Below are 22,207 nucleotides of genomic sequence, written 5' to 3'. Positions count from 1 at the left end.
CACCCCACCACCCTGCCCTCCTCCCCCCGGGCAGGCAGGTTCCAGTGGGCCTCCTCCCTCTTGGGTCCCTGGAGCCAAGCCTCTTCCAAGGTAGCCAGATGGTCGCTCCCTACAGCCTCAGGGAGGTCCTCTGAATCAGTGGGGCGGGGGTGAAGGGAGGAGGTCAGAGTGGGGCTGCTGGCTTCTCCTACCCAGAACTTGACCCCTTGCTGTACACCTCACTCTCCCTGCCCAAGCCAGCAAAGCAGAGTGTCTCCATGTCCCTCTTGCCACATGGGGGATGCTTGCATTTGGCCTTCCAGGAAGACTGAACATTTGTTCAGCACCTACTATGAGCCAGGCACCGTGATGCCTGTAATAAATTATAAAAATAACAATAACCCCAACTTTGAACATTTGTGAAGCACCTACACCATACCAGACCCACGCTAGGCTGTTCAGTAACAGCTGCTCTTATAACAGCAACTCGTCACAACGGTCAACGTTTACTGAGTGTTTACTATGTGCCTGGTGCTGTTCTAAGAGCTGCTATAGCAATGACCCTTTGAGAAGAAGCCTTGGTCAGTTGCTCTGCTTTTTTAAAAATAAATTCGTTTATTTATTTATTTTTGGCTGCGTTGGGTCTTCGTTGCTGCGCGCGGGCTTTCTCTAGTTGCGGCGATCCAGGGCTACTCTTTGTTGTGGTGCGCGGACTTATCATTGTGGTGACTTCTCTTGTTGCAGAGCATGGGCTGTAGGCGCGCGGGCTTCAGTAGTTGTGGCATGCTGGCTCAGTAGTTGTGGCGCATGGGCTTAGTTGCTCTGCAGCATGTGGGATCCTCTTGGACCGGGGCACGAACCCGTGTCCCCTGCATCGGCAGGCGGACTCTCAACCACTGTGCCACCAGGGAAGCCCCCAGTTGCTCTGTTTTGATAGGTCCTAACTCAGGCAGAGGAGTGGGCGCTGGCCTGGCCCTCTAGCTAGCCACATCCCATGGCTGCCAGTAGGGACAGGAAATGGGGCAGAAATGAAGAAGTGGGGCTCTAGGCAGAAAGCAGGTAGCCTGCTCCCCCAGGCCTGGCTCCATCCTCTCTAGGGTCAATTATCCCATCATGAGTTCAAACAGGTGGGTGGACTTGTACAAGTTCATTGGGCAGACGCAGTCACGGCCTCTGCCCTCCCTCCTTCAGTTCATGTGTTCTGTCGCCAGACTCTGAGGTTCTCAGGGCAGATCATGGGGCGCAAGGGCTAAGGTGCTGAGACCTGGAACCTTCTTGGAGTCCCCAGGCCCTGCCCCAGCCACCTGTCCAGGTGCCACCCCCACAAGGCAACCTTTTAGCAGGGCTGACTCAGAAAGGGCCCTTCCGGCCTGAGTCACCGCCTTCCAGGCGTGCCCAGGCTCTGCCAGCCTCGCCTACCTTCCTGCTTGCTCAACAGCCCTTTCCAACAGGCTCCGCCTTCCCCAACAAGACCCATCAGGGCTCCCCTTGCCGCTCTCTGGTTCTTGGAGGTCTCTGTCCTGGCCAATATGTCTGGCAGCCCTGGCCCACCTGCACTTGCCCCGATGCCTTTCTGGGTGCCAGGAATCCCATTGCTGAGAGACACGTCCTTGGCATCTGGAGGGGTTCTGAGCCTCCAGGAGGCCCAGCTCTGCCAGTGAATGGCTGTGTGATGGTGGCAAGTCACTCCTCTAAGGTTGGGTTGGGACTCCAAGTTGAGTGCAGGGGGTCCCGTGGGTAGGGGAGAGGGGGGCCACCCTTGGCTCTGCTCTACTCCTTGCCCACAGAGGCTGGGATCAGGTGGTTAAACCAGCTGGCACAGGGCGTTCTGAGAAGGGGCTGGAGAAGCAGGGAGAATCTGAGTAGGAGGGGTTCCGGGTGGTCTCCCCGCTCCTGCCCTATTTAATCCACTTTGACTCTGTGGTGGGCTTCCACGTTTGATGTGGTCAAAATGTTCTGCCCATGAGGTTCGGAGCAGATAGACCCCAGGTGTCTGGATGGGAGGGAGCCATGGGTGGGCGTGGAGAGACAGAGAAGCGAGAAGGGACAGAGTCAAACAGGCTCCTTAGAAACTTAACGTCTGCCTGGGCTCTGGATGGGGGCCAGAGCAGCAGTAGGGAGCCTCGCCTGCCCTCCTGGGGGATGAGAGAAGCCGGGAAAGGAAGTCTGGGTGGGACTGGTGGTTAGAGACCTTCCAGGCCTGCGGGAAAGAAGGGGATACAGTCTGGCAATAGGTGTTTCCCAGTCATCTCTCCATGCCTAGCACTGGGCTGGCTGGACACTGACCCAAGGGAGCACACAGCATTGAACTATGTTTTTTTATTTTATTTTACTTTTTTTTTTTTTTTTGCGGTACGCGGGCCTCTCACTGTTGTGGCCTCTCCCGTTGCGGAGCACAGGCTCTGGACGTGCAGGCTCAGCGGCCATGGCTCACGGGCCCAGCCGCTCCGCGGCATGTGGGATCTTCCCGGATCGGGGCATGAACCCATGTCCCCTGCATTGGCAGGCGGACTCTCAACCACTGCGCCACCAGGGAAGCCCTGAACTACGTTTACTACAAGGTGCAGAGGGCTGAGGCCTTCGCCAGGCTTGGGGGCCTCAGCAGCCTTGGAGGGGAGGGGAGTTGGGTGCCCCAAAGGCACTCCCAGTACCAGGGCAGCACATAGGCTGGGGGTCACAGCCAGCATTTGTTTTGGGGGGCAGAAGGGACAGCTTGGCAGCCTCCGTTCAGCCTTTCTTGCTCCCCATCCTCTGTAGGATAGAGAGCTCTGGGAGGCCCGTCTTCCCTTCTTGATCAGGCCTGTGCCGGACAGCAGCTTCTCCACTCCTCTGCTGCTGTTGCTCTGCCCTGGGGGAGACCCAATGCACTGACTAGTGACCTTGGCTGGACCCCTCCCTTAGTCCCTCCCTCTGCAGGCAGGGAGGGGCCTGGGAGGGAAAGACCAGCTGGATTGCAGAAGGCAGGGTGCAGGGAGCTGCTGCACTGTCCAGGGACCTGTCTTTGGGAGGTAAGGGTGGGAGTGGACAACTCCCTGCAGACCCTCCCCACTGGATCGGACCTGGCTGCTGGCCTCACCCTCCTCTGCTTCAAGGACTTAGACAACCCGTCTAATTTGGGCTTCAGGACTGACACTTGAGCCCTCTGTGAACTTACAAGGCATCAGAAGGAAGCCTTGGGTTTAGCTCTAGGCTCTGGGCTACCAGAGCTGGCAGTCGCCGTGTTGGGGACCCGGGGAGCTCTTCCAGCTCCCAGCTGAGGCTGCGTTTGGGTAGAAAATTCCTTCTTGGCCACTGGTTGATGTAACCAAGGGCTGCTCCTGTCTTTAGGGGCTCTTAGGACATCTGAAATGTGAAGCACAACCCACCAGTTATCCTGGTGGCCACAAGGGGCTCTCTGAGGAGTTGGCATGTTTTGTGAGGACAGCAGCTATCAGTTAAATACTGTACCTCATTGCACTGAGAATGGAAATGTGAGCAGGAGGTAGGTTGGTCATGCTTGACGTTAGCCCCTGCTGCTCCTTCCACGGAAAGGCCCGACACTCTGTAAGGAGAGAAGGAAGCAGCCAGAGCCAGCTGCCCTCCTACTCTGGGCTTCCCCGCACCAGCGAGCTCATGCCGCTGGGTTAGGGCATACATGGTGTGGTAGTTACTCATTGGCATGTCTGGGCTTCTTCAGGAAGGGCCAGGTAAATTTCTATCTGCATCTCCCACAGCATTTTTGGCACCAAATGCCCTTGCCAAAAATGCCTGACTAATCCTAGCGGTAACTACCCAGGGATGGCATTAACTATGAGAGGACCCGGGATGGGACAGGGGCTGTAGAGAGAGGGGTCCAGCACGTCTGGCCTCCATCTTGGCTCCACTCACTTGCGGGGCTCCCTCACTTGTGACATCATCCGTGTACCCCATCTCTCCGGCGAGCGCAGCGTGGCCTCCAAGTTCTGCAAACTCTGACTCCTCGGCCCCGGGCAGTATGAGCTCCCCACTGCTGCCAACCCCAGGTGCTGCAGCACCCCTCGGAGGATAGCCTGGATGCTATGTATACCCCTAACACACCCAGTGGCAGCAGCATCAGGACCCAGTGACCAAAGGTGTGGTGCCCGGCCGGAGGAGCCCTCAGGAAGGGCAGCTGTGTTATGGTGGTTAGATGACTGACAGCGCTGCATGAACTCCCTGTGTTCCTCTTGGATAAGAGTAGGGACAGCTGCTCACACAGAGCCCCATGCCTGCGCCATGCCAAACTGCCCTGTGTCATAACTTCCTGTCTGCACACCCGTCCCTCCCACCAGACTGTGAGCCCCACGAGGGCAGGAACCGTGCCCAACTCCAATAAAAGCCACTGACAGCAAAAAACCCCCCAAAACCCAGGAGAACAGGAGACCCAAAGAGAGAATTCTGGGGGGGCTGCCCAGGTACCTCTATCCGTTTAAAATCTGGAATCTTCAGGGCCCAGAGGAAGATGCTAGCACCCCTGGCAGTTCCCACTGGTCAGGAGTGGTTGGTTGGGGCGGGGGGTAGGAGGAGGAGGAGGAGGAGGAGGACCATTTTTCTTGCTTCCTATTGGAGGACATGGTTCCAGCTCTATGGGTTCCACAGCTGCCACAGCAACTCCACTTAAAGGGCCAGCTCGTAGCATGAGGAGAGGGGCTCAGAAGGAACCCCACCTTTAGCACCCAAGAGGCTAAACCATTGAGGGTGGTGGGCAGGGTTTCCAAGCTGGGGACCTGGGAATCTGGGCTTCTCTGGCAACCCCTACTCTGTTCCCCACACCCCCTTCACCATCCTCCTTACTGTGGGGTCACTTCCCAGCTCTGCTGATGTCAACTTGGGTCTGGTGATGGGCAGGACATCCTGGCCCTTGGCCCAACGTGACCAGCTCCTGGGACTGTGGGAAGGCCATAGGCAAGGAGCACTTAACTCTGAAGTTTGTATGTGCACCTGTGTGTGTGTGCCTATGAATGACATAGGAAAGTATTGATCTCTGTGTTGTTTCTGAAGGTCTGTAAGTGCACAGCTGTGAGCACAAGTGCACATTGTGTGTGTGTGTGTGTGTGTGTGTGTGTGTGTGTGTGTGTGTGTGTGTGTGTAAGAGGGTCAGAGTTTCCTGGACATTCCTGAGCACTTGTGCATAGGTTGGCTCCTGTCCTCAGCGCCTGGGAGGAACCAGCTCCTTAAAGGAACGAATGGTGAGTTATTTTGTAAGGTGGGTAGCAACCTCCTTAAGCCTGGGGTGTATATCTGAAATGTGCAAGGTATTTACCTAATAAATTGAGGCCCCGCATTTAGAATGGGTTCCGAGGTTGGTGTCCCAGTGAAAGACCCTCTCCCAGGTCCTGCCCACTGTCCAGCCCAGGCTTGAGGGGGGCCGGATCAGTGTCAGCCCGTGCCAGGTCACCGGGGACAGGCCAGGCCAGGCCAGGCCATGTGAACAGAGAGGGTGTCATCAGGCCTCTGGAGAAACCTGAGCTGAGGCCAGATCCTGCCTGGCAGGTCTATCACCCTCTTCTCGGCTTACTCTCCCCGGGAAACTGGTCGTCGCCCTGGGTGGAGACCGGCCCCAGATATCAGGGCCCTGAGGATGCAGCCTTGAGCTCCCGGGAGAAGCTGGGCAGAGTGTGGGGTGTGGCGTAGAGATGCCCTGGGCAGGGCCTCTGGATGAGGCTGGCCTGGGGTGTGCTGGAGAGACCAGGCTTGTAAAGGAAGCTGGGGCCAGGATCGCGAGCTCTGGGTATGGAGGGATCTCTGCAGAGCCCCCCACTTATGGGTCCTGGCCACGTTCCACGAGGCGGAGGCTTTCGGTGTGGCAACAGGAGTTGGCTGTGCCTCTGGTCTACTCTATGGTTGCCTTGCTGTGTAAGACTCTGGACAAGCCTCTTCTCCTCTTTCTCAATCCCCTCTTGGTTCTCTGGGGGCCCTTCCGGCAGGGATCTACCAGGATTCTGGGTTTCCTCCCCGAAACTTCTGAGCGTGGGGGAGGCTCTAGGAGGCTGGATGCTGAAATGCGAAAGGCATTGTGGGGAGGGGTGGTCCAGGGGCAGCACCACGGGGAGAGGGAATCTTCTCCCTTGCCCTAACTCTCGGTTCAGGTGTTACAGATGTCGAGCACAAGGGATAGGTGATGCCGCTCAGCTGGCTGGTGCTCTCTACCCCCAATGCAGCTGTGCTCAGGCCTCAGCCACCCCCTCCCACCTCCCCCCAGAGCACAGACAGCTCTCCAGCTGCTTTTCTTCTGAGGACGTCAACCTGCTTCCAGGGCTTGGGGTATTCCCTGGGACCCAGAATCTGTCTCCATTGCCCATGACCCTGGGAAACCCTCTAGAGGGAAAGGACCAGAGAGTGGTGGCTCCTCGGCAACTCGAGGGCCTTCTGAGGATGCTGTGTTTCAGGTCCATCGCTGACCACATGATGGACGCTCGGGCCATGTACAGGGACAGCTGACTTTTCAGAACCCTTGCTGCTTGCTCTGCCTTTGAGAAGCAGCACTCCTGGTCCTCTTGTTGGAAGGGTAAAGACCAGCAGAAATCTGCCTTGTGAAAATCTCCAGGGAGCTGAGGGAAGGCACCTCTGGTGGTCCCCCTCTGCCCCCAGCCTTGGGATCCCCAAGTCCCCCTCCCTCCTCATTTTTGCTGCTCCAACCTCTTGAGAGATGAATAGAGAGGAACAGACCCTGGTGGCCTAGTGGTTAGGATTCCAGGCTTTCACTGCTGTGGCCCGGGTTCAATCCCTGGTCAGGGAACTGAGATCCTGCAAGCCGCGCGGTGCGGCCACAGGTGGGAATTTGGGCCCCATCTCTCCTGGTGGCTGAGGTCTGGCGGGATGGCCTACCCTGGTGGAGTGCAGGCTCGTGTGGCCAAGGGCCCAGTGCACGGTCAGACAAACAACACACGGCTGTCCAGAACCTCTTATCCAGAAGCACCGTTTATCCAGGCCCCATGGAGCCGAGTGTCCCCAAGTACCCGCCCCAGTCCTCAGGGGAGCACAGGCACCGCGGGGGCCCATGGCCTGAGACCCTGCCTGCTGCCCAGCCCAGCCCACTCTGGGGCCACAGACCCCTGCTTGTCTAGCCATCAGCCCATCAAGGCGGGGCCCTGGGAATGAGCTGGCCTCAGACCCTCCTCTATTCCTCACCCCAGGGGCTCCAGCAGTCTGGGCTAGCTCAGCACCACGCTAAATAGCTTCCTTGCAATGCCCCTTAAATAAACCCATCCCAGAGCAACCCCCCCACCTTACACCCTGGATACATTACTCCACTGGCTTATGCCTTCTAGAGAGTGGGAGGACTCTCTCCTCCTGCCCTCTGCTCCAGGAAATACCATCTCCCTAAAAAACCAAGGGAAAAAGTTTTCCTCTCAGTCCTGGGGCAGAGATGAGGGGAGGCCTGGCTTGGAGCGGAAAAGCCAGGAATCCCCATCTGTCCCTCCCTTCCCTTTCTTCTCCTTGCCTTCTTAGCAGCCTGGGTCAGGTGTGACTTACCCAAGGTCACAGACCCAGGACCCAGAGTCCTGACCATCTAGGAAGTGGCTCTGGTTTTGACAGCCCACACTAGCTCCAGGGCAGGGGACTGACTCCAAGCCTGCCTCTGCCCTTGGCCCCTTGCAGTTCTCCTGGCTCAGAGTGAGCTGGGGAGGTTGCAGCTCTTGACTCCACTTGGTCCCGGACCCCTGGGGCTTCCTCTCAGCACCCTCCACCCCTGGTGTCCCCAGGGCTCTCTGGGGCCGGGGCCTGAGCAAGTCTGTCTCTGGCCCCATCAGCATCTGGGCCCAGGCCAGGCCTCACACCCAGTACTGGCCGTTCTTGAGGGCAGGGTTGGATGTCCGGCAGAACTGCAGCAGCTCCGGGTCAGGCTGCCCCCCCGGCGGGGCCCCCTGGCCAGGCACCGCTGTGAGGGGGATGGCCTGGCCCGGCTCCACCTTGCGGAAGGTCTCCGTGTCGCCGGCCAGGCCATTTCGGGGCTTGGCAGTCAGCACCTGGACGTTGTGCTTGCCCATCTTGTTGCGTTTGCGGAGGTAGAAGAGCAGAGGCACGATGAGCGCCAGGAGCAGGAGGACCAGGCACACAGGGACGATGATGCTGAACATGTTGGCCTCGAGAAAGCCCAGGAAGCGCCCCCTGGCCGCGGTGGGCGTGGGGCTGGAGGCCGCCAGGCCTGGCTCACCAGTGGGGGCGCTGCTCCCTGGCTCCCCTGCTTCTGTCCGAGCAGGCAGACTGAGCAGGGCCACTCTGTAGGGCCGGGCTGCGTTGTAAGGCTCCGTGGCAAAGTCCAGTGAGGCCACGGCAGGAGGGACACCCCTGGCCCACAGCTCCAGAGTGAGACTGTCGCCGGCAGGTCCAGGAGAGCTACCCTCCGGCCTGCCCACCTCCAGCCCCAGCCTCCCGTCCTCAAGGTCCTGCTGGGTGAACTGCTCCACAAGCTGGCCGCCCCTGGGCTCTGTCCTGGTCCGGGGCACGCGGACCACGCGGCCGTGCCGGGGTCCCGCCAGGAGCCGGAAACGCGGCACACTGCCTGTGCGGTTGGCCAGCTCGCCCGCATCTAAGACAGTGGGGTCCAGGCGTAGGGTGGCACCCTGGGGCCACGGCCCACCTGTCCACACATGCAGCAGAGCCCTCACGGTGACATTCACCGTGGCGGATGCGTTGGCACCCCTGGCCAGTGCCAGGATGCTGAATTGGTCGTGAGAGGAGGAGAAGCTGGTGAAAGCAAAGACCACTTCGCCCTGGTCTACCTGGAACTGGCTGAAGGCTGTGGCAGGCTGCCCGTGCACCAGGAGATGCCCATGCCGGGGCCCCTGGGTGAGGCGGTAGGCTGCGTCTGCCTCCTCCCGATCGGAAACCACCCGGAGCTGCTGCCGGCTCAGGGAGGCGCGCCCTGAAGCTTGGGGCACCTCTAGGGGTGCCCGCAGCTGCACCTCAATGGCCGAGGGCAAGACGTCCACGGCCAGGGACATGGGCAGGGGAGGGCTGGCCCCATCAGACACACTCAGCTGGAAGATGCCCGCCACGCTGCTCCCATTGGCCACAAAGGCCAGCCGCCCTGCATCCACGTCGGCCTGAGTGAAGCAGGTCACAGGCCCCGGGCTGGCCCCTGCCAGGCTCAGGAAGCCATTGTGGGGGGCCCGCTGCACCTGGTACTCGATCTCCCCCGGAGCCGAGTCTGGGTCCACCACGCTCAGCTGGGCCCGGGAGACGGGGCTGCGGGAGCCCTGGGTGAGCCGGAGCGGGATGGAGGTCTGCGGCTGCGGCGGCCGCTCATTCACATCCCGCACCGTGATGGCGAAAGCCTCTGAGGTTTGGGGTCCCGCCACGGAGGCCCCCGCGGGCCCCTGGAGGTGGGCACGGAAGTGGAAGCCGTCCTGCTGGGTGCCCCCGCCGCCGTGGGAGTATACAAGCTGTCCTGCGGCCAGCTCAGACTGCAGGAAGTGGGGCCGCCCGATGTGGAGGGGCTCCTCGGACACCCACAGCTGGCCCCGCTGGGGGAACTGTGTGACCTGGAAGAGCACATCGTGCTCCGAGCGCCGGGGGGCCGGAACGCTGGCCAGGAAGTTGGAGGCATCGAGGGCGGCTGTGGTGATTTCGGCCCGCTGGCCTTCCGAGACCCAGAGACCTGGGGGTGGGACACAGGCTATGAAGGTCCCGTCCACTGAGGGGAGAGCCATGGACCCTCAGATTAGGGTCCCCAAGGCCAGGTTTGTCCCTCCCTCCTCAGACCAGGTACCCCAGGTTGGGGCTCAGGGTCCCAGGAGGACCAGGATCGTGTCCCTCCTTCTGACCTCAAAGCCTCCCCACCTGCCCACCCTCCCTATAATTTACCAGGTCCTGGGAGTTGACATGAGCTGCTGACCTTGGCCTTGTGTCCCCTCCTATCTGGGCCTCTCCCAGTGTCCAGCCCCCCCAACGTTGCCATCCCACCATGCTGTTCACCTTTGTTCTTCCAGAGGCGGCTGGGGCGCTGGGGACAGGTAGCTTCAAAAGACACAGTCACAGCAAGGGTGGCGGCCATGTCAGGGGCAGGTGGTGAGGACAGCTGGAGCTCCAGGGCGTCATGGGCCTCCCAGAAGGGCTCGGGGGGCATCTCGTGCTCATACAGAACATTCCCAGCATATACCTGCGGGGAGAGCCCATTACTGGGACGAGAGGCAGGTCCAGCCCATGGTGCCCAGGAGCACTGGGCACTTGGATCTCCCTGGCAGCCCCTCGGAGCCCAGCCTCCCTGGAGGATCTCCCCACTGTGCCTCGCTCTATGTCTGTCGCCCATGCTCTCCCTCACCAACTCAGTGGGTCGCCAGAAAACAGTCACGTGACAGTGAAGAGCCAGGCTCTAGAGCCAGATGCCTGTGTCAAATCCCAGCTCTGCCACCTTGGGCAAGTCACCTCAAACCTCTGAGCCCCTGGGAAAAGCAATGCTCTATCCGTGCTTCTCTCGACAGCAGGCCTTTCCTCTTCTGCATGAAATCCCTTACCCTCTTCCTTAGTGAAGACACTGCTTCTACCAACTCCTGTCTTTCTCCCATGGCATCCATTTCCCCCCAAACGGATTATTCCCATCCTTACGCAACTATGCTATCCGCCCACCGTAAAGAAGAAACTTCTCGACTTCACTTTTTACACCAACATTTGCTGTCCCACCTCCCGCACTTTTGCCCTTCTTTGCTGCAAAAATCCAAAAAGAATAGTCTATACTCTCCCCCGTGCTGTCTCGAGTGCACTCCACCCAGGCTTCCACTCCTGTTGTCACCAAGGGCACGACGGCCTCTGTGTTGCTGGACCCGGTGGCTGGTTCTCAGAGGCACTGGACACAATTGAGCATTCCTTCCCCCAGCCCACCCGGTGGCTTCCAGGAAGTTCTGCTCCCTTGGTTTTCCTCCAACCTCATTAGTCGCTTCTTCACAGATGCTCTGGCTGGTCCCTCCCCTTCTCCGCAATGTCTGTGGCTTGGCCTTGAGACTCTGTCTACAGGCACTGCCCATGTGCTCTTAGTGGGTCTCATGTCCTCAAATGCCAGCCATGAGATGACCCCCTTATTTGTATCTCCAGCCCGGGCTGTGCTCTCCTGAACTCCAGGCTCGTAGCCACCTGCTTCCTGGGCAGCTCCTCGAGGATGTCCGAGGGACATCTCAAACTCAGCATGTCCCAGACAATCCCTGACCTGCCCCACCTCTCCCAGCCTTCCCACTCCAGAGGGCACAGCTCTGTTCTTCCAGTGGCTCAGGCCCCACACCCTGGAGTCACCCCTGATTCCTCTCCTCCCCTCACACACCATCATCTCTGGTCTGGATTACCACAAGAGCCTCTTAACTGTGTCCTGGCTTTGGCCCCTGCTCCACCCCCCTCTACAGTTTGTCCTTCATGCAAAAATCAGAGTGAGTCTTTAAAAACGAAAGTCAGGTTCTGTCTCTCTTGCTCAGACAGTGAAATGGCTCGCCACCATTTGGCTTCAAAGACCCCATGTGACCCCGTTACCCATGACCTCACCTCCTCCAACTCCTCCCATGGCAACTCCACTCCAGCCACACCCACTGTTCTCTAGGGCCCTCCGCTGTTAAACACCAAGGAATAGTCTCCACTTCCATCAAGAAATCCGTTCCCTCCCCCTTCTAATCCCAGTGTGTCCTCTTGGCTTATCTTCTGTTTTCCCCTCTTAGGAGACGCAGGGAACTATTTTCCTTCTCTCAGAAAAACAAGACTTATGCAATAGTGAGATGGAAGCCGACTGGGGTCACGGTATGCAGGAGATTCTAGGAGCAGCGGGGTTGTGGTGAAGTGGGGAGCCCCGCATGGTCGAGAAGGGGAGCAGAGCCCAGTCAGAGGGGTAGCTGCTCTTCAGCTGATGGCCGGAAGAGGGATCACAGGCCTTTTAAGAAACGGAAATCAGGGTTTTGGTTTTTTTGGGTGTGTGTGATTCCCCTAATTTTAAAATATTAAATGCATGTGCAGGCCAAATAAAACATATCTGTGGGCCAGCTGTGGCCCGCGAGGGCTGCCAGCTGTAACCTCTGGCTCAGGCTGACGGGTGGGCAGGAAGGAAACGGAGACCCTCAGGAGTGGGGGTGACAGCCTGGATGCCTGCGTACAGGAGCTACTTGTGGGTGGGAGGTGTCTGGCTGGGGATGAAGTAAGTCACAGGCAAGGTGGGGAGGGGTCCCTGACCTCTGGGAATCAGTAGTGTCCTTTGGTCAAAGAATCTTGGCCTAGCAGTCCGAAGGCATAGCCCTGGTTTTGCTTCTTACTAGCCATGGGCTCTAAATAGAGTCACCTGACCTTCGTGAGCCTCAGTTTCCTTATCTGTAAAATGGGGACACCTGGTCCCTGCCCTACCCAGCTCAGAGTATTGTGGCACAGTGGCACTGTCAGATACCACCCAGTCCTGCCCTGCCCACTTCTCCAAGGGGGGAGGGTGTGTCTGCCACGAAGCCTCCTCCCAGCTTCCCTGGGTGGCGCTGCCAGCCTGGCCCCCTGGTGGCCATTCAATTCAGTCCTTCAGATTGCTGGGGTGTGAGGGAAGCACTGCAGGGTGGGGGAGGGGCCTGAAGGGCTCATCCTGTTCCCTCCCCCTTCCTGGGCATCCGATGACAAAGCCTCCCAGGGATTCAGGTGCACAGCTGCTGCAGCCTGCTCAATATTTCATTGTGGGGAGGGGCAGGAAGGGAGCCATGGCAGAAGCTGGGAGAACAGAGAACCCAGGCCTGGGGGATGTTGATGTCAGCGACCTGAGAAATCTTCCCACCCTCGTTAAAGTTACTTCCTTCCCCATGCCTGAAAGACCACCTCCACCGCACTCCGCCTTCAGGGAGATCCAAGGCTGCCCTGGAATGCTTGGTACCTCCTGCACTTAGAAGGGGCCTTAATTTAAGCGATGGCTGCTGGCCCCACTGGCACAGTTAGCACAGAGAGCTCTGTGATGCCAGCAGAGGCAGCCTAGAGGTCTGCCTCTTCCCACGGCTGGTGGCCTCTGCTGTGCTCTGGGATAGCTGTGTCCTGAAGCTGCCACGACGGATGGATGGCAGCTCCACTCCCAGCTTGACTTACTCGTCTGCTTCCGTCCACTCGTCTGCTTTCAGGACCCACTCTGCTTCTGGCTGGCTCTTGACCTGAGCCCCAGGCTCACACCTCTGCCCACAAGCCCAACAGCTGCCTTTATCTCAAACTCTATTCCCTCCAGACCAAACACTGCCCCTCACCAGCCACTGGATTGTCTAGGGTCCCCTACGCAGTGTGCCTTTTCCAGCCCCCTAGGGTCCAACAGCAGTTCCTTCTGGAAGCCAAGCCCCAGAACCTGATCCCTGCCCTGGGACCCTATAGCCCTGATTCCCCGCATCCTCCTTCCTCCCCCTGGAACGCTAAGCCCCACCTGCCCTACCAGCCTGGTAGCTCCTGGAGGGCGGGGCATGCAGAACCTGGACCACGGCAGCCCCAGGGAGTGGCTGCCAACGAGGCTGGAGCTGGTACCCGTGTCTACACGTGTGTCCAGGGGCAGAGTGGGCCACTTGACGCTGGATGGAGTCTAAGCGGTGGCTGTAGAGAGTGGTCCTTACCTCTGCCTGAGTGAAGTTCTCCAGGGCCTCCCCGGTGCTGCCCTGCTGGGTGTGGAATAGCCGGCCAAGCCGGGGCCCCCGTACCACACGGTAGAACAGGTGGTGGGGGTCGATGCCTGTGCTGGAACTGGCTCTCAAGCTCTGGCTGCTGAGTGGCTGGATGGACCCTGCGAGAGGCAAAAGGCGACGGTCAGCCTCTGACCAGGAGGCAGGGCAAGGCCTGTGACTGCTGGGGAGGCAGCCTGCCCCTGGCATGGCACACCCACCTGGGCAGATGGTCAGCGTCCGGCTGCCCTCCAGTGAGAGGAGCAGCTGCTTCTGGGCCGTCACCCGGAAGAAGTGTCCAGTGGAAGTATGCTCGCCATCAGATAGGATGAAGCGGAAGCCTCCGTCTGGGGCTCCTAGGACAAACGTGGAGTTGGGTCTCGCTGGCCCACGCCGGCGCCCATCCTCGGGGCACCCCCACCTCTCGGCACCCACCTCTGTGTGAGAACAGCACGAGCCCGCCGTCAAGCTGGGCCTGGGTGAAGCTGTGGACCTCGGCGCCCGGCGCTGTCCGCAGCACCACCTGTCCGTTGCTGGGCTCCTCAAGGGTGTAGACCAGGTCCTCGGGGCCTGAGTCGCTGTCTGTGCCCCTAAGGGCCTCCGGAGGGATGGGCACAGTGGCCCCCTCCCACATCTGGGGATACAAGCGTGCGAAGGTTCTGCCCCCACCAAGCTTACCCACTTCTTTCCTCCCTGGCCCTGGGGTCACCATCAGGGCTCCAACCACACTGCCATCTGGGCTCCCCTGCGCAAAGGGCCCTCCACCTCATTCATCTTCCCCTGTTGGCCCAGGGCTCCCACGCCCAGGCTCCCTGCTCTCCATCTGCTCTAGTCCTGCTTGTCCGTCAAGGCCAGCTCATGAACCCCAAGAAGACCCCAGCTCTCACCCCCTCCCCAGAGATCCCCAACCCTGACCCAAAGTGCTGCTCAGTGTGGCTCACTGGCAGGGCAGGGGTTTCCCTTCAGACCCTCCATGGTGAGTCTGGGCAGGGGCTGGCACACGATGGGAATCGTGATTTTTGTCTGCCCAGGATACTTAGAAATGGGCTCCCTTTCCTGGTGAGGGATGGGGCGGGAGGCTTGGTGAGCTGGAGAGGCCAGGGTCTTGCAGCACTGGGATGGGGGCCCAGGTGTTTCCAGTGCAATCACGAGCCCCCAGGCAGGTGGGTGAAGGCTTCCTGGGGGCAGGCAGCCCCACCCCACGCTCAGAGTGAAGGGGATCCCCCCTCAAGCCTCCCACCTGCGAGCAGGGCAGGATCCTGTTCCTGTTCCAAGGGTCCTGTTACAGGTCCTGCTGCGTCAGCAACTTATGAGCGGTACTGGGGAGGGGCTCCCATACCTGGAAAACTGAGCCCTCTCGGATTCCCTCCCCCACCAAGGCTGACCTCAGCCAGAGCTCTGGAAAGAAGGCGGCAAGGCATAGATGCCAGGCTTTAGCACCGGGCTCCTGGCACAAACACGGTGGACAGCACCACCTGGTGGCTGAAGTGCTACACAGCACCATCTGACTGTGGGTCCAGGGCAGCCCTTAGCCTGAAACCTAACCTCTGCTGGCCTCCCCACCACGGGGCTGCTCTCCACAGGCACATCCTACACGACCAAAGATTCCCAGAGCCCCACGTCACAGGCAGCCCAAGTCAGCCTTCTTTTGAAACCTTCCATGGCTGCTGCTGACCCAGAGTCCACACTCTAGAAGTCAGCATTCAAGGCCCTGCCCATTTGCTACCCTGCTGTGCGGCCCTGGTCAAGCCACACCCTTTCTGTTCCACCAGTGACTTCTACTGTGACCCTGGAGAAGTCTCGTCACCTTTCTGGGCCTCAACTTCCACCTCTGCTGGATGGCAGCACCACTACTCTGCAGTAGCGTAAGAGGCAGGGGATCGGCCAGCCAAGCGGTGGCCTTCACTTGCTGGCGGTGGGAGTAGAGAGCAGTTGGAATCCACCCTTAAGGGTCTGAAAGAGCTTTCTTCAGGAGTCCTGGTCCTGAGCCATGGAAAAAGCTTCCTGATGAGGGTGAGTCCAGGGAACAGCAGGACCAAGCATGTCCATTCACAAGGCTGTCTATTGCACTTATAAGTGTCCAGTGATAAAGCCCCACACCTGTGTTCTATTTTCAGTGCAGTTGCTCTTCTCTCTTCCCAATAACCTAGTGAGGCATGTGGCAGGATCCCCATTTTACAGAGGAGGAAACTGAGGCTCACAGACGGGGAGCTATGTGCTAGCCTCTCTCTGTGAGGGGAGGTGGGAGGTGGTCCTAGAATGCTCTCACCTGCAGGCCTGTGTTTGTGGTGAGGATGGGGGGTTGGTCGTTGACAGGCAGGATGGTGATGGTGAAGGTCACGGGACGGCTCTGGCGGTCCATCTCTGAGGCATTAGCCACTAGGACGAAACTGTCTGCCACCGTCTCGCTCCCGTCATGCACATAGAGAATCAGCTGCTGTTCCACCTGCAGGCAGGCCCAGGGCTAGAGGTCAGGCCCCAGCAGGCCTGAGACCCATGGTGGGTCTCAGGCCCAGCACGTTTCATGCCCTGCCTTTGGGTGCAGGAGGAGATTGACTCCTCCAGAGCTTCCGTTTCTGCAGGTGGCAATGGGGACAATCATTTCTCCCAGAGCAAAGGAATGAAGGAGTGGAGGAAATGGGGACATTCATCTCTCTCTGCCAGTGAGGGAGGGTGAGATGAGGTGCTCTGTAAACGCGGGCTCCTGCCTCCTATCTGTGCATACCCCCAGACCCTGCCCCCAGAGCTGGGCTGCACCCTGGGCCTCCCTGACCATACCTCTCTCCAGGAGAAGGTGCTGAGGGTCCTGTCTTGAGGTCCTTCCTCTCTCTTCAGGACCCCATGCCGGGGTGGCTCCAGCACCTGCAGGTCAAGGCCCGGCAGCGTGGGGAAGTAGGGCCCCGTGATGCGGAGCAGTGGAGGGGCCAGCGTGCGGGTGCCGCCCTCGGGGACGCTGAAGTTCAGCGCCTCCAGTGGGATGGCAGCGGGCAGCACCTCCAGCTCCACGTGGATGCCCTCGAGGGGCGCACCCAGGCCTGAGGACACATCCAGGGAGAAGACATCACTCCAGGCCTCAGGGCGGGAGTGCAGGTACAGGACCCTGCCCGCGTCCACCGCCTCCTGAGAGAAGCTGTGCACAGGGTCCAGGCTGGGCAGCTCGGCCGCCGTGGCGCCGTGGGACAACATCACCAGGTGGCCAGAGCTCGGTGGGGTCTTCACTGAGAACACAATGTCTGCCGGTGGCACTGCCTCCTGGGCTGCCTGGTTAGGAGAGGGGTCACAGAAGGAGGCTGTTGAAGCCTCTGAGGTACACACTCCCTCGGCGATGCACACAATCACACATCCTCAGGTTCAGTGACACGGACACACAGTCTCACCACACACAAATGTTTGGACAGAGACACATATATGTCGCACACATGTGCACGCACACACACACACACACACACACACACACTGACTCCCCCTGCCATGCTACTGCCACAAGAGGGCGCCCCATCCTTCTCAGCGACACAGACTCCTACAGTACAGGCCCCAGGCAGCTTGCAGACCCCAGTCCAGTCTAGGGCCTGGAGGGAAGGTGTTTCCTCATCTGATGGTCCAGCCATAAAAGGCTATACACCACCCCCAAACTCACATTCTTGTTCTGTCCCTCTGCCTGGAATACTGTCCCCCCATTCTCTGCTGTTAAATCCCAGACTCTTCAAAGCCTGGCTCAAATGCTGCCTTCTCCCGGCAGAAGACTTCCCGACAACAGACATGTTTAGTCACAGTCTGCCCTAAAGTCCAGACAGCCAGAACCACAAGAGGCTCAGAAGTTGGCAGTGTAAGAGAATAAGGCCCAGAGAGGGCAAGCAACTGGTGTGAGGTTGCACAGCAAGGCAATGGGTCTGCTGGATGCCCTGTGGTTGTTCTGTGAGGTTCCTGGGTGGTCAGCAGCCCTGTCCAGACCCTGAGGCCTGGTCTGAGGTCTGGGGAAAGAACTGAGGACATGGGGAACTTCCCTGGTGGTCCAGTGGTTAAGAATCCACCTTCCAATGCAGAGGACGTGGGTTTGATCCCTGGTCGGGGGAATTAAGATCCCACATGCCTCGGGGAAACTAAGCCTGCAAGCCACAACAAAGGCCCTGCGTGCCTCAACTAAGACCCAATGCAGCCAAAAATAAAAATAAATAAATAAATATTAAAAAAAAAAAAAAGAACTGAGGACATGGGAGCTGTGCGGTGGGGGCAACCAAGCCTGTCTTCAAGGCCTATAGTCCTCAAAGTTTGTACCTGTTAAAATCCTCCAGAGAGCCTACTCTTGTTCGAATACAGATTCTCAGGCTCCACGTCAGAGTCTGTGGTCTGGGTGGGGCCCAGGAATTTGAATGGTTGGCCACAGCATGTACATGTGTGCACATGACATGTGGAGGAACACGTAACCCATAGGCAGCCGTATGTACAATAAACTCCCCAGAAACCCTCAGGCACCCAACATGCACATGTACAGTTACATACCTAAGGCACATACACACACTGGCCCAGAAGCCACCACAGGCACATCCCAAACCATCCAAGCACGCGTGGCATGAAGGCTGGAGGGAAGGATCCCCTTTACCTGGCCCATACCCCTGCTCACGCCCTCAGCCCTTTACCTCCAGCTGGTCTCTTCTGATCTCAGCCGCCTCCCCCTGGAAGACATAGATCTTCTTGTTCTGGACCAGGTGCAGTGGGGCCAGCGGCCCCTCTAGGGCAATGGTCACTTGTAGGGCGGCATCTGTGTGCACAGGCCCTGCCTCCACAGAGAAGCCCAGGGTATCACGGGGGCTGAGGCTGCCGTTGTGGCTGTAGAGAATGGCCCCATCCAGCAGGTCCTGCTGGGAGAAGGTTGTGACTGGCTGGCCAGCCCGGAGCAGCAGCCCCCAGCGTGGGCCAGCTGTGACATGGTAGTGGACCTCATCCCCACTGCGGATATCTAGGTTGGTGTCCAGGTGGAGCACAGCTGTGTCGATGGTGCCCTGGCCTCCTTGAGGGACCACGAGGCTGGAGCCGTTGGCCACACGGAGGTAGGGCTCTGAGGCCTGAACTTCGAGCAGCGCTGTGGCCTGGTGCTGCCCATCGGACACCTGCAGCTGGATCCAGCCGCGGTCGGCTCCCGAGTGCACGAACAGGACCCGCCTCTTCCTGAGGTCCTCCTGGGTGAAGCGGTAGATGGGCCGAGTGGGCTCATCTACAGCCACGATGCTGCCGAAGAGGAGGTCCTTGCGGGTCAGCACCAGCTGAGCATCAGCAAAGCCGGAGTCAGCATCGCTGAAGGCCATGTCATCGGTGGTCAGCAGCCGCTGCCCACCGCGGGCCACGTGGAAGACGCGGCTGACGGTCTGCACAGGGGCGTGGTCATTCACGGGCTGGATGGCCACCCGGAAGACACCCCGTACCTCCTCCCAGGCCACGTCACCACTGCCCTCACCCTGGCGGGTAGCCACAAAGGGGATGTCATCTTCCGTGGTCTCAGAGTCGTCGTGCTGGTAGACCAGCCGGCCGTGCAGCAGGTCCTCATTGGTGAAGGATGTCACCACGGTGACACTGTCCTGTGCCCCCTGCCACACCAACCTGCCGTGGCGGGGCCGCTCCATGACCTCATAGAGGTAGCTGGCACTGTTGAGACTCTTGACAAAGAGGTGATCGGCAGAGAGGACGCCCTCGCCACCCTCAGGCACGGAGAGGAGGACGTTGGTGAGGACAGGGGCGTCCGGATCACCACCGATGTGGATGGGGAAGGTGTAGAGTGGGGAGAAGTGTGGCGGGGCTGTGACCCGGAAACGGAAGGAGTCCTCGACTGCCTCTGAGGCACGTGCTGTGGCCCCATAAGTCAACCGGCCAGCCTGCAGGTCATCCTGGGTGAAGCTCTGACCGTCCGACAGCCGCAGGCCCTGTAGCTGAAGATTACCCTTCCTGGGGGCCTGAACCACCTCATAGTGGAAGGCGGTGGGGTTCGGGCCTGCCTCCTCCAGGGTGGCTTCCAGGTGGGCTGTGGTGATGGCCTCCTGCTGGGCGTTCTGGGGGTGCAGAGGCTCCAGCCGCAGCAGCCACACCGTGGCTCTCTGGACTGTCACTGGGAAGGACAGATTGCTCAGGGTCTCCTGGCCCACCTGCACCTCCAGGGCCACGTTCTCCACGGTGTCCTCGGCACGGTGCTGCGGGTCGGTGCTCAGGTACCTCACGCGGCCCTGCTCCACGTCCCGCTGGTGGAAGGCCTGTGTGGCCCGCCACTCGGTGCCCTCCGCCCCGCCCGCCCCCTGCTTCTGCAGCTCCCCAAACTGCAGGGCCCCGGTGAGTCGGAACAGCACGCTCACATCCTGCCCCACAGCATTTGTCTCAACCGACAGGTTGGAGGGCAAGACAGGTGCAGTGGAACCCTGGGCCAGGCGCAGCCCCGTGTTGTGGCGGACCTGAATGGCCGGCCGGACGGCCACCACCTTCAGCGTGACCGGGGGGCTGGCTTGCAGCCCGTCGCTGACCCGGAACGTCAGGTCCGGGGCGGGCCCGCCACGGTGGACGTACACTAGGCTGCCCGCCTCCAGCTCCCGGCAGGAGAACTCGGTCGCTGGCTCCCCAGGCTGGTCTTGGCGCTCCACAGGGAGGCCGGCGGGGACACCGAGGAGCTGGAAGGTGAGGCCCTCGCAGGCGGAGTCTGGGTCATCGGCCTGGAAGACCTCCGGCCCCAGCAGCTTCTGAGTGTGTTCCAGGATCACCATGTGGCTGCCATGCGGGAAGATGATGCGGGGCGGGTCGTTGACGGGGTTTATCTGAATGGGCAGGATGTACGTTTGGCCCCTCCGAAGGCAGGAGGGCACGGGCCCCCGAGCTGTCACCGACACCTCAAGCACAAGCTGGTCGGAGGTGTCCTCGGAGCCATCGTGGACGAAGCGGGCCTTGCGGTTCACCACGTCCAGGAGGGTGAACATTTTCCGTGCCTGGGCACCCGGGATGTCCAGCTCCAGCTCGCCGTGGCGGGCCCCACGGCTCACGCTGAACAGCACCTGGGATTTGCGCAGCTCGGCCTCGCTCAGATCCAGCGTGGGCTGCACGTGCCGCCACTCCAGCCAGGCTGTGCCGCCCTCGGCCACCACCAGCGGGCGGACGGTCAGCAGCTGGGTGAAATTGGCAAAGATCGGAGGCAGCCCTGGTTCAGGGATGCAGGGCTCAGGCAGCTCCATGGCCGGCCAAGCCTCAGGTGCCAGGGTGGAGAAAGCTTCGTATGGGCCGTAGGCATCCTCCTCCTCCTCCTCCAGCCTGCAGCCAGCCTCCATGCTGCGAGTCAGCAAGGCTTCCCGGAGCCCCCGTCTCTGACCATTGACGCTGAGATCCTCCAGGCAGCCCAGCAGGGAGACGTTGACAGCCAGGCCCAGGCGGTGTTCCTGGAGATGGCGAGAGCCCTCTGCATCCAGCCCTCCAAGGAGGAGACTGCCTCGTGGCTCTAGGTAGCTAAGGACCCCACGGTTGGAAGTACGTGTGGGGTACTGGTCCACGGAGATTTCCAGCCTGTGAGCATCCACGTGGACGCTGACCTCGTGGGGCTGCCCATCGGCCACAGGCACACTGTTGTGGAGCAATACGGTGCCCTGGCCCTTCTCCACCACAGCCCGCAGGTGGCCCTCAAATATGTCCACGTAGATGAAGTCCCCATGCCGGCCCCCTGCCTGGAAGGCCAGGGGCGCCTGCCGGCTCCGTGTGGTGAGTGTAAACTCCAGGGTGCCTTCATCCCGAGTGCCCCAGGCAGGGAAGGCAGCCAGTGAGCGGGGCCCAGAGAAGCCCATGGCCACGTCATCACCGGCAGAGAACTCCTCAGCACAGCCCTCAGGCACGTCTGGGGTCAGTGGCCGAAGGAGGCTGCGGCCATTGAGGGTGGCTGTGTGGAGGCAACCCCGCAGGGGTCGGCTGGCTCTGCTCAGGTAGGGCAGGCCAAGGCTCCCGGTGCCCCCCAGGAAGAGCCCATAGGGGACCTCCAGGGGGGCCTGCTGGACTTGGGCGGAGGCATTCAGGAGCCCATCGACTGACAACAAGGCCCAGCTGTCTGACACGGTCAGCCCCACAGTGTGGGGAATGGAGTCACTCAGCAGTGTCTCTGCCAGGGTCTGCATCCTCACCTCCTCCTGGCCCAGGATAAATCTGACCTGAGGAGAGACGGGGGAATGGGGGATGGGGGAGGCACACTGAATCCATCACTTCTGCAGTAAAAGCATAGCTGGTCCCCCACACTTGGGGTCCCCAGAGCAGAGGGCCTAGGACAAAGGCTTCTCACGCCACTCCTCTCCCTTTCCTGCCATCTCTTTACGCATCCCCCAAACACTCACCAAAGTGATCTCTGTGCCAGGCCTGGATGGGCTCAGGGGACCCCGATGTGAATCCGATGTGGTCCCTGCCCACACAGACCTGTCATACAGCAAGATGCTTTCCTAGGGATTCAGCCTAGATTCCTTTATGTCTCCCCTCTTTCCTTGGGTGAGCGGTGCTAGAAAGATCACCTTGGAATACGGAAGATTCTTCCCCTGGCACAACGGGCACCTGGGAATCCCCTGATGAGTCCCCCTAAGTAGACCAAAACACCGTGGGGTCATTGAGGCAGCCAGGCTCACTGTTCAGAAATGGGGAGCCCAATCAGATGCTCT

The 22,207-nt window shown here is 60.0% G+C and overlaps 1 protein-coding gene across 3 annotated transcripts in view; it reads right to left on the bottom strand.

Moving 5' to 3' along the window:
* Positions 1 to 6,795: 6,795 nt before the first annotated feature.
* The window catches only part of CSPG4 (chondroitin sulfate proteoglycan 4), a 35,729-nt gene continuing 20,317 nt past the window's right edge, over positions 6,796 to 22,207 (bottom strand). For all 3 annotated transcript variants that reach the window (XM_079910239.1, XM_079910240.1, XM_079910241.1), the window contains exons 3-10: positions 18,191 to 21,712; positions 16,332 to 16,814; positions 15,823 to 15,999; positions 13,989 to 14,187; positions 13,775 to 13,909; positions 13,509 to 13,675; positions 9,898 to 10,081; positions 6,796 to 9,580 (exon numbers count right to left, since the gene is read on the bottom strand). In XM_079910239.1, the coding sequence (XP_079766365.1) occupies positions 7,752 to 9,580; positions 9,898 to 10,081; positions 13,509 to 13,675; positions 13,775 to 13,909; positions 13,989 to 14,187; positions 15,823 to 15,999; positions 16,332 to 16,814; positions 18,191 to 21,712 (6,696 nt within the window). In that variant the 3' untranslated portion in view covers positions 6,796 to 7,751. The remainder of the gene's footprint in view (positions 9,581 to 9,897; positions 10,082 to 13,508; positions 13,676 to 13,774; positions 13,910 to 13,988; positions 14,188 to 15,822; positions 16,000 to 16,331; positions 16,815 to 18,190; positions 21,713 to 22,207) is intronic.

This window comes from Stenella coeruleoalba, assembly GCF_951394435.1.
Source record: "Stenella coeruleoalba genome assembly, chromosome: 2".
NCBI lineage: Eukaryota > Metazoa > Chordata > Mammalia > Artiodactyla > Delphinidae > Stenella > Stenella coeruleoalba.
Note: the sequence above shows the minus strand (reverse complement) of the source record. Positions and strands in the feature narration are given on the sequence as shown.